Source organism: Heterocephalus glaber, unplaced genomic scaffold, assembly GCF_053883595.1.
Source record: "Heterocephalus glaber isolate CG9 unplaced genomic scaffold, H.glaber_assembly_v1.0 deba00001532, whole genome shotgun sequence".
NCBI classification, from domain to species: domain Eukaryota; kingdom Metazoa; phylum Chordata; class Mammalia; order Rodentia; family Bathyergidae; genus Heterocephalus; species Heterocephalus glaber.
Genome location: NW_028258330.1, coordinates 18,146,865 through 18,163,416, shown reverse-complemented (window position 1 = coordinate 18,163,416; position 16,552 = coordinate 18,146,865). Strand labels below are relative to the sequence as shown.

The 16,552-nt window shown below is 46.2% G+C and overlaps 1 protein-coding gene and 1 long non-coding RNA gene across 9 annotated transcripts in view; one reads left to right on the top strand and one right to left on the bottom strand.

Moving 5' to 3' along the window:
- The first annotated feature begins 1,671 nt into the window (after positions 1–1,671).
- LOC147824665 (uncharacterized) lies at positions 1,672–13,256 on the top strand. The gene is made up of 3 exons (XR_015441978.1): positions 1,672–2,117; positions 2,524–2,710; positions 12,912–13,256. It is a non-coding gene; the product is annotated as an uncharacterized LOC147824665 (long non-coding RNA).
- Positions 11,472–16,552, bottom strand: part of Rassf2 (Ras association domain family member 2) — a 45,566-nt gene continuing 40,485 nt past the window's right edge. For all 8 annotated transcript variants that reach the window (XM_087188692.1, XM_013070716.3, XM_021255016.2 and 5 more), the window contains one exon: positions 11,472–14,329. In XM_087188692.1, the coding sequence (XP_087044818.1) occupies positions 14,164–14,329 (166 nt within the window). In that variant the 3' untranslated portion in view covers positions 11,472–14,163. The remainder of the gene's footprint in view (positions 14,330–16,552) is intronic.

Genomic DNA, 16,552 nt, shown 5'->3' with positions numbered 1-16,552 from the left:
CTCTGATCATGTCCACCCTGCACCTGCGATTTGAGGTCCCGTCCACGCCAGAAGGCGAGGCCAACCCCACGGACCCTGGGGCGAGTGTGCTGCGATAGGAGTTCGAGCCGTTTGCAACCAGGAAGGGCGTATGGTACAGGACGGGACCAGCAGCAGCGAGTGAGACAGAGCGTCCTGGGAGTTTCCGTCACAGAGTAGGAAACAGCAAACAAGTAAACAGCTAAACACAGCTCAACAAGAAAATGTTCCAAAGAGCTAAGTGAGGTTAGTGAGTCAAGGTAATGTGCTAAGAAGGGACCAAGAAGCCGGATGTGGCAGCACACACCTGTAGTCCCAGCACTCTGGGAGGCTGATACAGCAGGATCTCAAGTGTGAGCCCAGCCTCGGCTGCTTAGCCACTTAGCAAGACCCTGTCTCAAAATAAAAACGGGCTGCTGCCTGCCTTGCAAGTGTAAGGACCCAAGTTCAATCTGATCCCCGGTACCAAAAATAAATAAATTGATTGATTGATTAATTAATTAATTAAAATGGGCTAGGGGTGTGGCTCAGTGAAAGGGTTCTAGATTCAATCTCCAAGAATAAAAGAGTGGGGAGGTCCTACAGTGGTGTATGCATTTGCATACAGTGTGTGTGTAGGGGGGTGGCTGGGGACACAGCCCAGGGCCTTGCTCATGCTAGGCACTTATTCTACTACTAGCTCTACTACGAACCCTTACGTAGGTTTTATCTCAATAAAAATCCTTTCTTTAAAACAGGGTATGGAGGTGACATCAATAGTCCAAGCTACTCAGAAGGCTGAGGCAGCTGACGTGCCAGTCTGGAAAAAGGAGACCTCAGGAAGGAAGACATTAGCGAGGGTAGTCAGCAGTGGCTTCTTTGCCAAGGGGACATTGGCAAAGGTTAGACCTGACAAGTGAGAATGAACTGAAATGAGTCAGTCATGCAAGATCCGGAGTCCTTTCCTGCCAGGAGAGAAGGACCCACATTTCGGGTATGATGAGCGTGTGGGGAAACAGGTGTGAACCAAGGGAGCAGGAGGGCAGGTGTGCAAGTGAGGTTGAGGAGTGGCCAGGGGCTGGCAGTGTGTGTAGGAGTTCTGAATTCACTCTAAGTGCACTTGGAGGCCCTGAGGTCCCAGGTGAGGAAAGTTAGAGACCCTCAGGCTGATCAGCCCTCGACCCACCTTCAGGCAGAGCTGGAGAGGGAAGGAAGCAGCCTAGCAGAGCAGCCCCCTGGGTCTGGAAGGCAGGAACAGACACGAGAGGGGCCAGCAGGACCCAGAAAGGTCAGAAAGAGCCCAGCTCCCCGGAAGTTGGGGTGCTCAGCAAGTGGGCCCCAATACACACCCTTCAGAGCCCCCAAAACACGGCCTAAAACTGAGTCAGAAGAACAAGGTGAGCACCATGCAAGGGCGCTGCCCAGCCACCGGCCTGTGCTCTGCAAATGCCCCCTCCTTGGGAGGCCTGGAGCCCGGGGAGCAGACACTGGAGCCTCAGTCTGTCCTTCAGGCTCACAAAGAGCAGGGCTTGGGCTTCCTTGGGCTTCCGAGTTGCCAGCTCAGCTGGCACCTCTCATGGGACACAGACTTGGGTCGGGGGGCTCTTTCTCATCTCTGCATCTGGATCCTTAATTATTAATTATTTCTAGTGTCAAATGATGATGGGGAAAGGATCAAAACATCCCCTGTTCACACTGTGTGGGACGTTGAAGTTCAGAGTTGGCTTAGAAGGAACGAAGATCAGGAGCCGGGAGATTCAGGGTGGAGCTCAGGGGCAGAGCACTGCCTAGCACACACAAGGCTTGGGCTCCAGCCCAGCACTGCAGATAAATAAAATTTAAAAATCAGATGTTCCAAAAACAATCTGGATTTGGGTTTTTTGGGGGGTTTTTTGGTGTGGTTTTTTTTTTTGTACCAGGGATCGAACTTGGGTCTGTGTGGTTTCAATCCAGGGAGCGTAACCACTGAGCTAAATCCCCAGCCCTTTGGGGGTTTTCTTAGAACATCGGACTTTCCTGCAGCCTAGAGGCTTGCACTTCCAGAGAGCAGAAGCTGCCTGAGAAGTCAAGAATTGCAACACTATGCAAGAAAAAGGAAGCCGAGAGGAGAATGGAGGAAGGTGAGAGTGAAAGGGGAAGGGGAAGGGGAGGAGAGGGGGAGGAAAAGGAGGAGGAGGGGCCTGGGGAGGGGGAGGGGGGAGGAGGAGGAGGAGGAAGGAGGAAAGAGGGACAGACCCTGGAGAAGATGGAGACCCAGCACCAGGCCCAGCAGGACCTCCTTGAGATAGGTGCTCCAGAGGACCAGACTGACAGCACTGGATTTAGCATTTAGCAATCTTAGGGCCATTCTAGCTGTTGCTCATATTTAGTTTTTAGAGTTGTTTGGATTTAAAAACTTTAATGATTGTTTGAAGGAGCTCTCAAACCAGGGCACACAGGAATGGCGCGGCAGGTACTATGGTAAAAATTCTGCTCCCAGAGCCACACCCCGGGAGAATTAAATCAGTCTCTTGGTGTGGCCTACAGACATGGATGCTTTAAACACTCCCGAGTGACCGTAATGCACGCCTCAGTCTCGGTGAGAGCCGCCCTACCTACTGGACCGGAAATGTCAGCTTCAGCTTCGCCCCTGAGGCAAATTCTCTGGCTGCTGCCACCTGCTGTGTCAGGAACTCTGGGAGGAGGGGCAGCTTGGAGTTTACCCAGTCCCCAGGTGAGTCTGATGCCCTCTGAGGGTCAAAAGCGCTGGCATTGGGGTCCACGAGGATCTTCAGAGCCCTTGAGGTTTTTTAGGGTGGGGAAATTCCAAGGACAATGTAAAGATCGCGCCCAGTCAGCTGGGTTATTTTAGGGTTGTCTATGTCCTGAGAAGCACCTGAGTCAGTTATTTTAAAATTCAGTTTATTTGCTAATTATCTGAGTCAGTTCCAAAATAATCTTGACTGCCACTGCCCCAGGCATCCACTTAGTTCCAAGCTCCCGGCTCAGGCCTCAGGTGCACGTTGTGGGATAGGGAGCAGGGTGTCCCCTGAAGCCAGATCCGCTTTTACCCAGAACACACGCTGTAGAGCTTGGTCAACCAGGTAGGCACAGGGCTATTGCCCAGTTCTAACAAAGAGGACTTAAGAATGTGGGAGCCGGAAGTAGAAGAATCCAGCAGCCCATTCTGGCTAACCCCAGCTTTCCAGAATTTACGATACATATCGTTTCACTCTTTAAAAGCTTTCATTTGTCCCATTTCTTTTTAAATTTTTTTATTAGTATATGTTTGCAATACATAAAAAATACATTCCTCGTGGGGAGTCATGTATCTAACACATCTTAATTCTTTTTTTTTTTTTTGTACCGCGGATCAAACTCGGGACCTTGTGCTTGCAAGGCAGGCGCTGGAACCACTGAGCTAAATCCCCAGTCACATCTTAATTCTTTTTTATGTCCCCTTTTCCTCCCCACTCTCTCCATCTCTTGGTCCTCTTCCTATTTGCAAAATCCATCTCCCCGTTTCTTTTATCTTTTCTTTTGCTCTTTAATTCACTTATACTTTGGATTTCTCATGTAAGAAAAACCATGCTTGGGGCCGGGAATTTAGCTCAGTGGTTTGGCCGCCTGCTGTCCAAGCGCAAGGACCCAAGTTCGATCCCTGGTACCAAAAAAAAAAGTTAAAAAAAGAAAAACCATGCTATATTTAAGCTTATGTGTCTGATTTATTTCACTTCACATTATGTGTCCAGTTTCTGAAAGGAACATGAACAGTACAATTTGAAAGTGGGTTTGATGTCTGGGATGACTGAACCTAAATCCAGGGAATGTCCTGGATTTGTACATGGGTCCTCTATGCTTTGGGTTCCTGCATGCTCAAGATAGGAGAGTGCTAGTGTTCTCAAAGACCCTGGAACTACTCATGTGACCCTTCCATTTCGTGTATGTATGTGTTACATATGTGTGCGTGTGTATTACATATATATCCAACACATATGCATATGTGTATATATGGTTTGGATGTATGGGGACTGCATCTCAATTGTATAATGGGCCTCATATTATAATAGAGATTCTGAAGTCTGATACTTAGAAAAACTGGCCCACCAGGGAGGTTGAGGACCCAACTGGCTCCAGTCTTTTAGCCATTGTTCTTTTGGTGTGTGTGTGTGTGTGTGTACATGTTTTGGGATCTTCAAATTTTTGGACTCGCTAAACAGAAAATGTTAATTTAAAAGCCAATATAATAGAAGCATGAAGAAAATATAATCCATCATTCTGAGATAATTGTTTTCCTAGGTTTTTTAAATATAGGTCTGCATCTATATTAAACATGCTGTCTTATCAATTTACACAATTACATTTTCCATCTTTCTACATAAACTTTATAATTTTACTTTCTGTGGCTGAATAATATATATGTTTATAGATTTTATATTATTTGTATGATTATCACGGAAGGAAAAAAGAAGGCATTAAACTCTAATTGGCTTTTTATTGGGATTGCTTGACTCTATGGATACATTTGGGGAGAGCTGCTGTATTTACAATCTATAGATGATGTATATCTTTCCCTTTTTTTGTCTTGTTTCTTATCTTTTATTAGATTAGATAGTAAGAAACTCATAGAGATACAATGTATTTTCATTTTTTAGCAACCTTGCAAAATTCATTTAGCATTTCTAATAATTCACCTTTAGATTTTTTTTAAAGACAGAATCTTGGCTGTGTAGTCCAGGCTGTCAAACTCACAGCGACCCTCCTGAGTGCTGGGATGATAGCACTTTTAATTCAACTTTCATATCCTGGTTTCTTCTAAGTATCTTTTTAATTTTAATTTTTATCTGTACATGTTTTCAGTACATAAAGATTACATTCATCTTGGGGAGTCGATACCTGTATGTAACACAACTCAATAATTTCTTTCACCCTCCCTCCCCCTTCCCTCCAGCTCCTGGTCCCCTTCTCTTTGCAAAAGGTTGACCTCCCTGTTTCCTGTTATTTATCTTCTTGCTTTCTTGTTTTGTTTTGTTTTTGTTTTTGTGGGTACTGGGAATTGAACTCGGGTCCTTGCGCTTGAGCAGCAGACAGCAAAACCACTGAGCTAAATCCCCGACCCTACCTTCTTAGTTTCTTTTAGTGGGTCATAGGCGGAGTTGTCTGCTCTCTTTGCTTAGTTACCTCAAGAGCTTTGGGCCAAACTACTTAGGTCGATTTTGTGACAGTTTTGTTATTGCCAGAATTTAGTTAAGGAACTTCACTAAATTACATTTCCTCAGATACCTCCCTTACCTTGGGATCATTTTGAATTCAAGGCTTTTGATAGCCCGAGACTATTTACATGAGGGGTTCTCTTTAGCAGTTTGTTCTCCCCGGACATGGCTGAGACAGTGGGCCTATCACACCCATGCCTTGGGCTCCTCCTGCCAGCACTGGCCAGCTACAGAGGCCCAGGTCCCTCAGTGGTCGACACTGGCAGACACCAAGCCTGGCACTGCTGCTCCCAGGTGGCTCTGTGGGTGTGAGCAGGTGGCACAGGGAACTCTTGGAGGGGCTCAGTGACTGGCAGGGGACATTCAAATGTTATACCCAGATCGCGAAGTGCCCAATGACCACCAAGGAGCCAATTCCGATGCAAACACACGAGGGTCGTTTATTCAAGCTCGAGCAGGGGCTCACAACCATCACCGACGCAGCGGATCAGAATTGAGAGCCCCGAATTTCAAATTAGCGGGGTTTTTATTGTGTTTACAGCAAGGTTTGGATATTTTTCACTTAGCAGTTACATGATTGGTTGGCATTTTGCAAGCATGAAGTGTATATTTCTGATTGGCTAGGCCCATCGGGGGTTTGAGGGGCGGTTACGTGTAGGTTTTACAGGGGAAAAGAGGGACAAAAGTTAGTGTGGTCAACTGTCACATACTGATGGTCAGCAGACACACTGACTATTAGTCATGACCATTATGTACTGACAGTCAGCACATCTACAGATTGTTCTATGGATAGGGGCCCCAGAACGTTCTTTTTCCTAGGCAAACAGATGGTTGAGTAATTAACTTAGGAACTTTGCTTCGGTACAGATTGTGTCTTTTGTCCCAGAGCATGCACATTTTAACCATTAATTTGTGAGGACAATAGAGACTAGGGGAATAGTGGATTTTAGCAAAATGGAGTCGCTTTGATCTCACATTCCCCCCTTCTCATGATGCTATAGAGGACCAATTATGGGCCTCTGGGGGTTAATTCTATTAGGTCTGTAGAAACTGGCTAGTACTGGGACCTGAGTACCATCAGCTGTGCAGTGTTAATACATTCTCTGATGAACAAGACTAATCTATTGAGTATACAAGGTCCAAGGGTTAACGGTAGTAACAGAATAAGCAAGGGGCCCAGTAGAGTAGAGATCAGAGTAGTCAGCCACGGGGAGGAATTAAACCAGGATTCAAACCAACTTTGAGTTTGTTCTCGCTCTCGCTTTCGTCTAGCGAGACTTTCTCTAGCCTTTGCCATAGATTCTTCGACCACTCCTGAGTGGTTTATATAGAAACAACATTTTTTCCTCCAGGGCGGCACAGAGCCCTCCCTGTTGTAGGAAGATTAAATCTAGGCCTCTTTTATTCTGGAGCACCACTTCTGCTAGGGAGGTTAATGACTCTTGAAGGTGTGTAATGGAGTTTTCAGGTCTCTCTATATCAATATCTATGGCAGCCCTCAGATCGTTATAATGCTTGTTTTGTAAGACTAAAGAGGAGACCCCAGTTCCTGCTCCCACCAAGCCCAGGCCTAGGAGTACTGTCAGGGTGATTGCTGTTATGGGCTCTTGTTTGACTCTACCTGGGGTCCTAATTAAGTAATTAAAAATATCTTCTCCTTGATGATATAATAGTCTAAGAACTAATTGTACTAGCACACAAAAGTCTCCAGTCTGGTTGAGCACCTTCCCATGTGCTCAAGGGGTAAGCCCTGTGGAGCAAGCCCACCATCCATCAGAAGGGGGTATAAGGTATTTTTCTGAACTAGACTGATAGGTTTGGTTGCAAAGGTGTTGATGAGTGTCTGGGACACTACCAACACAAACTCCCTGTCCAGTCACAGATTGTAGGGTTAGCCTGGCTGTCCCCTTCTGTTGCCACCTGCATAGAGTAGGACTGTCTGACTCAGTAAAGTTTCCTGAGAAAGCTATTCCCTCATAATAAGGGGGCTTAATGTCATAGCATAGCCAACAAGACTGGGTAAGGTCAGGTCTGGATGTATTTAGGGCTTTAAAAGTTCTGACCATAAGCTCCCAGAGAGGGTCATCTGGGTTCTGGTCCTGCTCTGGGTCCTCAACAATTTTAGTAACACTTTGAGAGGGAAACTGAGGGGTGGTTTCTTTTGGGGGGCTGGTTGGCCTGAATAGAATCAGAGGCACTAAAGCTTGGTTAGGCCCTACAGGATGAGAGACTAATGGTGTTCCTATCAATTGGACAGTGAACAGAAGTCCTGGATGGTGGCCAAGAGTAACCCGAAGCCGGAGGCCCCAGGTTTTGCCTGCCTCCCACCCTTGGGTTTTTTGTCCCTTTGTCGTAAACTGTAACTTAAGCTTTGATGACCCAAGGGGGCAGGTCAGAGTTATAAGTTCGCCCCCTTTGACTGGCCAGCCTCCAGACGTACTAGTCTCACATCCCCAGGTTGCACAAAAATAAGTCTCCGGGCCTCCACATTTGGAGGTTCTCTTACCTCCAGGACATGCATAAAATATTCTCCAGTGGCAATCAGGATATGAATCCTGTTCGGTCCACTGGGTATTTGACCGAGATCCCTCTGCTAACTGGCAAAGATCAAACTCCAGGTCTGGGAGCCACGTAGTCCTTGGTCCTACTGAGAAAGCCAAGGGCAGTCGGAGTCCTGTCTCTGGGTTATAAATGGTCCATGTCCAATTGAAAGGGGCATGGGGGTTTATTCCCCTTCCTTGTGTGCAGCAGGAGGCAATCAGCATCCAGATCATGTACGATTGAACTTGAGTTCTAAGGGGTTGTCCTCATTTCTGGGCACCTGCCATGTTGGGATGAAGTCTTCTGAAACCGCGGAGGGATCCGCTGGCCGGACGTGCGTGTAGTGCACCCAGGTGGCTACCCCGTCAACCTTGAGAGCAGTGGGGCTCAGGAGGCGGTCCAGACTCATACAGGGCTCTCAATTTGGGCCAAATGTCCTTGTGGATCAGCTGAATACCTCTTAAAGAAAACAATAGCTCTTGATCATCAAATTCAGCAAGTACTTTAGACTGGAGGCTAGGGATAATGGGAGGGGGTACCCCAGACATAATTTCAAAGGGAGTCAGTCCCATCTTATAGGGTGAATTGTGCACCCTATAGAGGGCAAAGGGAAGGAGAGCTATCCAGTCACCGCCAGTCTCTAAGGCTAATTTTGTTAAGGTCTCTTTTGGGGTCCTGTTCATTCTCTCTACCTGTCCTGAACTCTGGGGTCTGTATGCATAATGTTATTCCCAATCTGCCCCAGTACCTGCGCTAAGCTTCGACTTGCCTTGAAAACGAAGGCGGGTCCATTGCCTGTCCCTGGCATTACTGGGGAGCCATACCTTGGTAGGATGTCTTCTAAAAGCTTTTTGGCCATAGTCTGAGCTGTTTCGTGCTTGGTGGGGAAAGCCTCTGTCCAGCCCAAGTCCTCATACAAAGCTTCGTCCAAAATGGTGGGGGAGTTTTTAAATCCTTGAGGAAGTCGGGCCCAGGTCAGCTGTCCGTTGATGCCCTGCTCAGGGTCGCTCCATTCAAATGCAAAGATGTGCTGGCTTTTGGGTGCCAGCAGAAGGCTCACGGAGGTCCTGCACCGGTCGATAGTCATCCGAGTGGGGTTTCCGCACTGGCAACAAGGGGGTGTTCCAGGCCGATTGACAGGGCCTTAGAATACCCTGAGCAAGCAACCTCCTGATGTGTGGAGTTATTTCTTTGCGGGCCTCTAGGGACATGGGATATTGGTGAACTCATGCAGGGTCCGATCCTGACTTTATCTCTACGAACACAGGTGTCCTGTGTGCGGCCAGCCCCATGCCCCCAGTCTCAGCCCATGCTCGCGGGAACATGGCAAGCCATTGTTCCAGTCAGGATCAGGAGGGGACTGCTTCTGATGTAGCAGATATTCGTCCTCAAGGCTCATAGTTAACACTTGGATGGGCTTCCCCTCCTGGTCAAGGACCTCCGCGCCCCCGGGCTGAAAATGGATTTGGGCTCCTAACTTAGTGAGCAAGTCTATTCCAAGTAGAGGATAGGGGCAATCAGGTATAATCATAAATGAGTGGGTTACCCGGCCCACTCCCAAGTCCACTGTTCTTCGGGTAGTCCATGAATTTTTTTTTTCATGCCTGTGGCTTCTTGGACCCAGGAAGTTTTGTCAGATGTATGGCCAAGTGGTTTAAGCAGAACTGAATGTTGAGCGCCAATATCTACCAGGAACTCAATGGGCTCCCCCTCCACTTTAAGGGTCACCCTGGGCTCGGGGAGGGGCACCGAGCCCCGTCCCCCCAATCACTCAGTTCATCCATAGCCAGGATGGGGGCCTTGGGGCGGCTTCCCGGCTTCTTAGGGCATTCTCTGGCCCAATGGCCTTCCTCTTTGCAATAAGCACACTGGTTCTTTCCCAATCAGGGGCGATCCCTATGTTTCCCCTTACCTTGTCCTTCGGCCGCAATCTTTCTCAGATGACGTTCACATTCCCTCGGCTCTCCTGCAGTGGTGGCCAGAAGAATTTGAGCCAGGTTTCAGGTCTGGCGGTTATCAGCTTTTACCTGTTTTTCCTCTGCGGTTTCCCTGTTGTTATACGTTCTCTCTGCCACTGCCACTAAGTCCTGAATACTCTTTTCTCCTAATCTGTCTACTTTCTGTAACTTTCTCCTAATATCTGGTGCTGCCTGGTTGACAAAATGCATTATTACAGCTGCCTTTGTCTCAGTTGCTTCTGGGTCCATAGGAGTAAACGTACGGAAGGCTTCCTGAATTCTTTCTAGGAAGGCTGCAGGGCTTTTGAGCAGCCGCTTTGAGACCTCCCAACAGAGCCTGGCGATAGACCCGGAGCCTCTCCTTACCTTCTGCTGTGTTGAAGTCCCAATTGGGCTGGGACAAAGGAAAAGAAGTGTTGATAGTATCAATATTGGTGGTGGGTTGACCATTGTCACCAGGAACCAATTTCCTGGCTTCATTTTGAATTCTCTCTCGTTCCTCCATGGTAAACAGGATCTGGAGGAGCTACTGACAGTCATCCCAAGTGGGCTGATGGGTGAACAAAACAGTTTCTAATAGGTTAATCAAATCCCTAGGGTTATCAGAAAATTTGGCGTGTTGAGTACACCAGTTATAAAGGTCACTGGTGGCAAAGGGCCAGTAATGATGAGGCTGGTTACCATGCTCATCAGGGGGCCCTATCACTCTCAGTGGGAAAACAGTAGAGTCTGCCGGCCCTGCTGGTGAGGCGGCACGCCAGTGGCAAGTGTTCTGGGTGGGGCCATCATAGCTGCTGGTACCCGGAGCCGGGCCTTCTTCCCCAGCTCCGACTGGGGCCAGGACCTCTCCCCCTGCCTGTTGTTGTGGGGGAGTAGAGAGAGAGTTATAAGGGGGGGGAGGAGATCTTCCTCGGTTCCTCCTTGGAGGACCAGGTAAAGCGGCATGGTCAGCTTGGTTTTGGTTTGTTTCTTTCCGTTGCGCTCTCTGGGAGTCTTCTCACAGGCTGTCAGGATTACCTCCGGCTGTTCTTTCTGTGGAGGCAAAAAGGGCTTGACCCATGGGGGTGGGTTGCAGATTAGACTCTCCCAAGTGACAGTGTAGGGAACCTGATCAGGATGTCCGGTGTAGGGACAGAAAACAGCTCCGCGGACCTTGCGTATGATCTGTAAATCAAAAGTTCCCTCGGGGGGCCATCCCTTCTCAAAGGAAGGCCACTCCGAACTACACAGAATGACAAGTCTAGACTTTTTTATTTCTAAATTTAGACTATGAGCGCACTCTCTAACCTCTCTAAAATGGTCCGTCATGAGGGACAGGGGGGTGGTCGCAGTCTGTTCCATCATCTCAGTCCAAGTCACCACAATAAACAGACAAACAAACACAACAGAAAAACAAAAAGCAAGACAAAACCGGCCTCCGCCCGACCGGAGGCAATACCGAAAATGGGACGACGGCCTCACGCCGTACCGCGGGAGCAACCCGCACCGTCCCTCCAGGAGTCTCACAGACTCATACTCATGGGGCACTCCGTCCCCTCCAGAAGGATCTGGAACATCTTCCAGGATCCCGGGTCGGCAGCCCTCGCAGCCTGTCCGCCTAGACCGTCTGCCGACCTACTCAGAATTGGGCCCCCCATATTGCAGACAAATAAAGAGACACCAGACACTCACCGGCCGGCATCGACCCTCCGGTACGGGGATCCTGGGGTCTTGGGGGATCCCGGACGAGCCCCCAAATGTTGTACCCAGATCGCGAAGTCCCCAAAGACCACCAAGGAGCTGATTCTGATGCAAACACACGAGGGTCGTTTATTCAAGCTCGAGCAGGGGCTCACAACCATCACCGACGCAGCGGATCAGAATTGAGAGCCCCGAATTTCAAATTAGCGGGGTTTTTATTGTGGTTACAGCAAGGTTTGGATATTTTTCACTTAGCAGTTACATGATTGGTTGGCATTTTGCAAGCATGAAGTGTATATTTCTGATTGGCTAGGCCCATCGGGGGTTTGAGGGGCAGTTACATGTAGGTTTTACAGGGGAAAAGAGGGACAAAGGTTATTGTGGTCGACTGTCACATACTGATGGTCAGCAGACACACTGACTATTAGTCATGACCGTTACGTACTGACAGTCAGCACATCTACAGATTGTTCTATGGATAGGGGCCCCAGAACGTTTTTTTTCCTAGGCAAACAGATGGTTGAGTAATTAACTTAGGAACTTTGCTTCGGTACAGATTGTGTCTTTTGTCCCAGAGCATGCACATTTTAACCATTAATTTGTGAGGACAATAGAGACTAGGGGAATAGTGGATTTTGGCAAAATGGAGTCGCTTTGGTCTCACACAAAATCATGAGGTACTGAGTAATGTTTTTGACATTAACCTCTTATCAAATATGTGGTTGCTAATATTTTCTCCCATTTCTAGGATGTCTTTTCATTTTGGTTGTTTTTGCTGTGTAGGAGCTTTTTATCTTGCTGTAGTCCCACTTGTTTATTCTTGCTTCTGTTGCCTGTGCTTTGGGCATGGTACCCCCAAAATCAGGCTACCAACTCTGAGTTCTAAAGTGTGAATCCATTCTAGAGATCTAATGTACAGTGTGGTACCCATAGCTAGCACTACTGCATTTTTAAAAAAATTTGCCAGAAAAGTAGATTATAAGTATCCTTACCACCTCCCAAGACACACAATTGTAACTCTCCATTATGCTTGTGTTAATGTGATTGTGGTAATCATTTCACAGCATTTATCAAATCATCAGGCTCTATGCCTGAGTAAATACAATTTTTATTTGTCAATTATACCTCCATAAAGCTGGAAAAATATTTTTAAAAACAGAATAAAAATAAAAACCAAAGTCATTAGTTAATGCCAATGTGTCTGACTTTAAAATTCTAATATATATTTTGTCCTAATACAAGAACATTTAAATCAGAGTTAGCAAAGCATTGATATATAAAATATTCACATTCTATTTTGTGTTCTTCTAAGACACGTGTTTAGATTTCCATTCTAGTCCAAAGGTTGAACTTAATATTTCAATACAAATTTATGGCTGCTTCTTTAAATCTTGTCATTAAAATTATAAGCCATTCTTTGGGCAATTGATAGTGATCATGTTTGTCATCCACAGGCATATTTTCAGAGTAAAAAGGTGTTGGGAGCAATGCTACATAATTCTAGGGATAAATCATTTGGTTAGCCTAGTTCTCTTGCCTACAGCCCAGCTACAGAATAGCTCGTTTGGCCTCCGGTCACGGCTGGGACTTCGGTTATCCGGTGATGCTGTGATTCTCCACAACAAGAAACATCCTGGGAGAACAAACATCTGCTCAGCTCCTCATTGTTCTTGGACTGATTAACATCTTGTTTGCCAGAGATGTACTGAACTCTCTGCAAGCCTTCCATTACACCTTGTTTATCCCAATGTGAACTATTGAACTCTCTGCAAGTCATTTGTTACATTTGTTTCTCCCGATGTACTGAATAAAAGGTGTGGTAAGCTGGGGGCTTTGTCTTTGCTGCCCAGAGCAGCACTGATCAGAACCAAAGCTCAGCTTCTTCTCAGTCTCATTTTTCTACCTTTCCTGTAATTCGCCGTGTGCTGCCGTGGCTCACAGGAGACCAGGACTCACTGCAGAGGTTCTGGTAACGTCCCCTTCCCCTGTCCCCTACAAAAAGGTGCTGTTAATAGTTAATAGCTGGCCGGGGATTTGGCTCAATGGTTCTGCCACCTGCCTCACAAGCACAAGGTCCCAAGTTCAATCCCTGGTACCAAAAAAAGCAAAGTTAATAGCTGCACTAGAACAGCAGACACAACCTAGAAATGTCCCAAGCTAACCAGGACCCATGGTTTCTGCCCATGGCCCTACAGTTTAAAAACTTATAAAGTTAAAATCCATGCTTATAAAGTACATACTAGTAATCTATTGCTCATATAAAGTTAACATATATAACATATATACTTAACTGAAATCACAAAGGATTTTTTTTTATTTTGTCTGATTTTAAAGTGAAAACAGCAGTCAATTTTACCCAAATTCAATTTTCATAGAGTTTCCTTACATTTAAGCATTCAAGTAACATGTTCTTCACAATAGAGTTTTGTTACAACAAACTGTGCTCTGTAATAACTTCATTACCTAAAATAGACAATACCAAATTATTTCATAAAACCCTTTTCCATAAAAGCAGGCCAAGAACTGTCGGTGACCTTGGCAGAAGGCTGCTGGTATTTGTTGGGTGATTTGGGGCAATCTTACTTTTTGGAAGGCAACAAGGTGCAGACTTTATTCACCTGGATGCAGGTCGACTGAGGGCAACCAACCAGTCAGTGGTGAACAAAGAACAGGCAGGGATTTTTTTTTTTTTTTTTTTGGTACAGAGGATCGAACTCGGGTCCTTGCCCTTGCAGGGCAGGCGGCAGAACCACTGAGCTAAATCCCCAGCCCCAGGCAGGGATTTTTATAGGGGATCAGGAAGGGGTCTGGCACGTACAGGGGTCGAAGCAAATATTTGTGGTAGAGGTCCATGCAGCGGTCAGGGCAGATGTGTGAGTGTTGTCAGGTGACTTGGCACCAGGAAGACGTCGTGCTGTGCTCTGTGGTCTTTTCTCCTTTCTGTAACATCCGTTCTGCGTTCTGTGTGCAAGAACATGACATACCTGTAACTAGGTGGAGACAGCAGGACGTAGACCTGGTCTTCAGGCCCCTAAAGAGCAACGTGTCTGCTGAGGGCTGCGATTTATTGTATCTGCTAAAACTGTCCCTGTCTGTGGCCCCCTCGGCTGGCTCCACGTCTTGGCTACTGTGCCTTGTGCTGTAGTAAACATGGGTGTGCAGGTATCCCTACAGCATGCTGGTTTCAATGCCTTTAGGAATAGACCCAGGACTGGCATTGATATAGGATGTACGATATGGGGCTTCCAAATAATCCAAATAATGTAAGGGAAATATTATAACTCCCAACCTGCTAGACATCCGAAATGCCAAGTTCATGTTCTCTGAACTCAAAGAATGAATTCTAGGAACAACAGAGGTTAAGAGTAGGAAAATTTTTTTTATTTTAAAAAAATTTTGGGGGCCGGGGATTTAGCTCAGTGGTTCCGTCGCCTGCCTCGAAAGCGCAAGGACCTGAGTTTGATCCCCAGTACCAAAAAACAAAAAAATTTTTGTTAGTACATGTTCGCAGTACCCAATGATTACATTCATCATGGGGAATTGGTACCTGTACATAGCAAACACATCTTCATTCCTTTTACTTCCTCTTCTCTTCCTCTCATCTCCATCTATCTCTTGGTACTTTTTCCACTTGCAGAAAAAAAATCTAGCTCTCTGTTTCCTATTATCTATCTTTAACTTGTTCTTCAAATTTTTTACACTTTGGGTTTCTCATATAAGAGAAACCATGTGATACTTAAGCTTGTGTCTGATTTATAGTATTTCACTTAATAGTATGGTTTCAAGGTGCCTCCATTTTTCTATGAATGACTCAAATTTATCCGTCTTTAGAGCAGAGTAGTTCTTCATTGTGTATAAATACCATATTTAGGAAGGATTTATTGAAAGAAAGATAGCTTCTAAGAGACAGAAGGGATGATATAGGGGGAATAGATGTTACTCCCATCATACTAGATGTCAGATATGCTGGGTTTGCCTAAGGAACAACAGAGGTTTAGAGTAGGAAAATTTATGGGGAACAAGAATGGAGAATAAGAACTAGTAATAAGAATAGCTCCTGGGAGACAGAAGGGGTCCCAAATGGGTTGCCCGGGGCAATCTTACTTCTACAAGGCTCACTGCTTGACTCTTGGGGGCCTGGTGAGACCCCAAGCAAACTATTTGTGTTCTCTCCTCCCTGCGATGTGCAGCACACAAGTCTCGTTGCCTTGGAGGAGCTACCTGTCTGCTTGTCTGCGTCACTCAGCTTAGTTAATTCGCCAACTGAAAGGCCATTTTAGTCCCTTGACTAAAATCTCCAATTACAGGAAATCAGAATAACACTCAAAGGGAACCAACTTATCCAAAGTTTCTCTCTTTCTCTCACATACACACATCCTCCTGCAAATTTAAATCATATCTGGGTGATTTAGAATACCTGATACAATGTAAATGCTATGGAAATAGTTATATGGTATTGTTTCAGTTATAGGGACAAGAAAAAAATGTGTACTTTCATGGGCAGTCATCATCGATCTGACTCCACAGAACATGAACAAACTGCAAAGGAAACAGTGCTCAAACGCATGCTGGAGAAACGAGGCTCTGTGGCACCGCAGGAGCGCGGTGTGTGCAGTGTGCTGGGCACACATCTAATTCAAGGTTTGCTTTATGGAATTTTCTAGAATTCTTTGTTTTAAACTTTTTTTTTTCTTGCAACAGGATCTTGCTACATAGTTCAGGCTGGCCTTGAATTCACATGTAGCCCAGATTGGCCTCAAACTTGCAGTGACCCTCTGCCTCAGCTCCTGAATGCTGGGATTACAGGCATGTACCATCTCACCCAGCTCCATTTCTTATTTTGAGACAGGGTCTCACTAAATCACTAAGTTGCCTAGGATGAGCTCATAATTTCGATCCTCCTGCCTCAGCCTCCCAGAGTGTTGGAATTATGGGTGTGCTTTACCATGACTGTCTTTTGTTTTGGTTTCTTGTTTTTACTATTTTTGATCAACAGTTGGTTGAATCCAATGATACAGAACCTATAGATGTGGAGGTCTGACCATACACACCCACTCGCACACATGATTATATGTAGATGGAGAGAATTTGTTTTAAGGAACTGGCTCCCTTGATCACCCAAAGGCAGGCTGAAAACAGTTCTTTCTGCCTCAGGGACCTTCAATCTCTTCCTGTCTTCTGTGG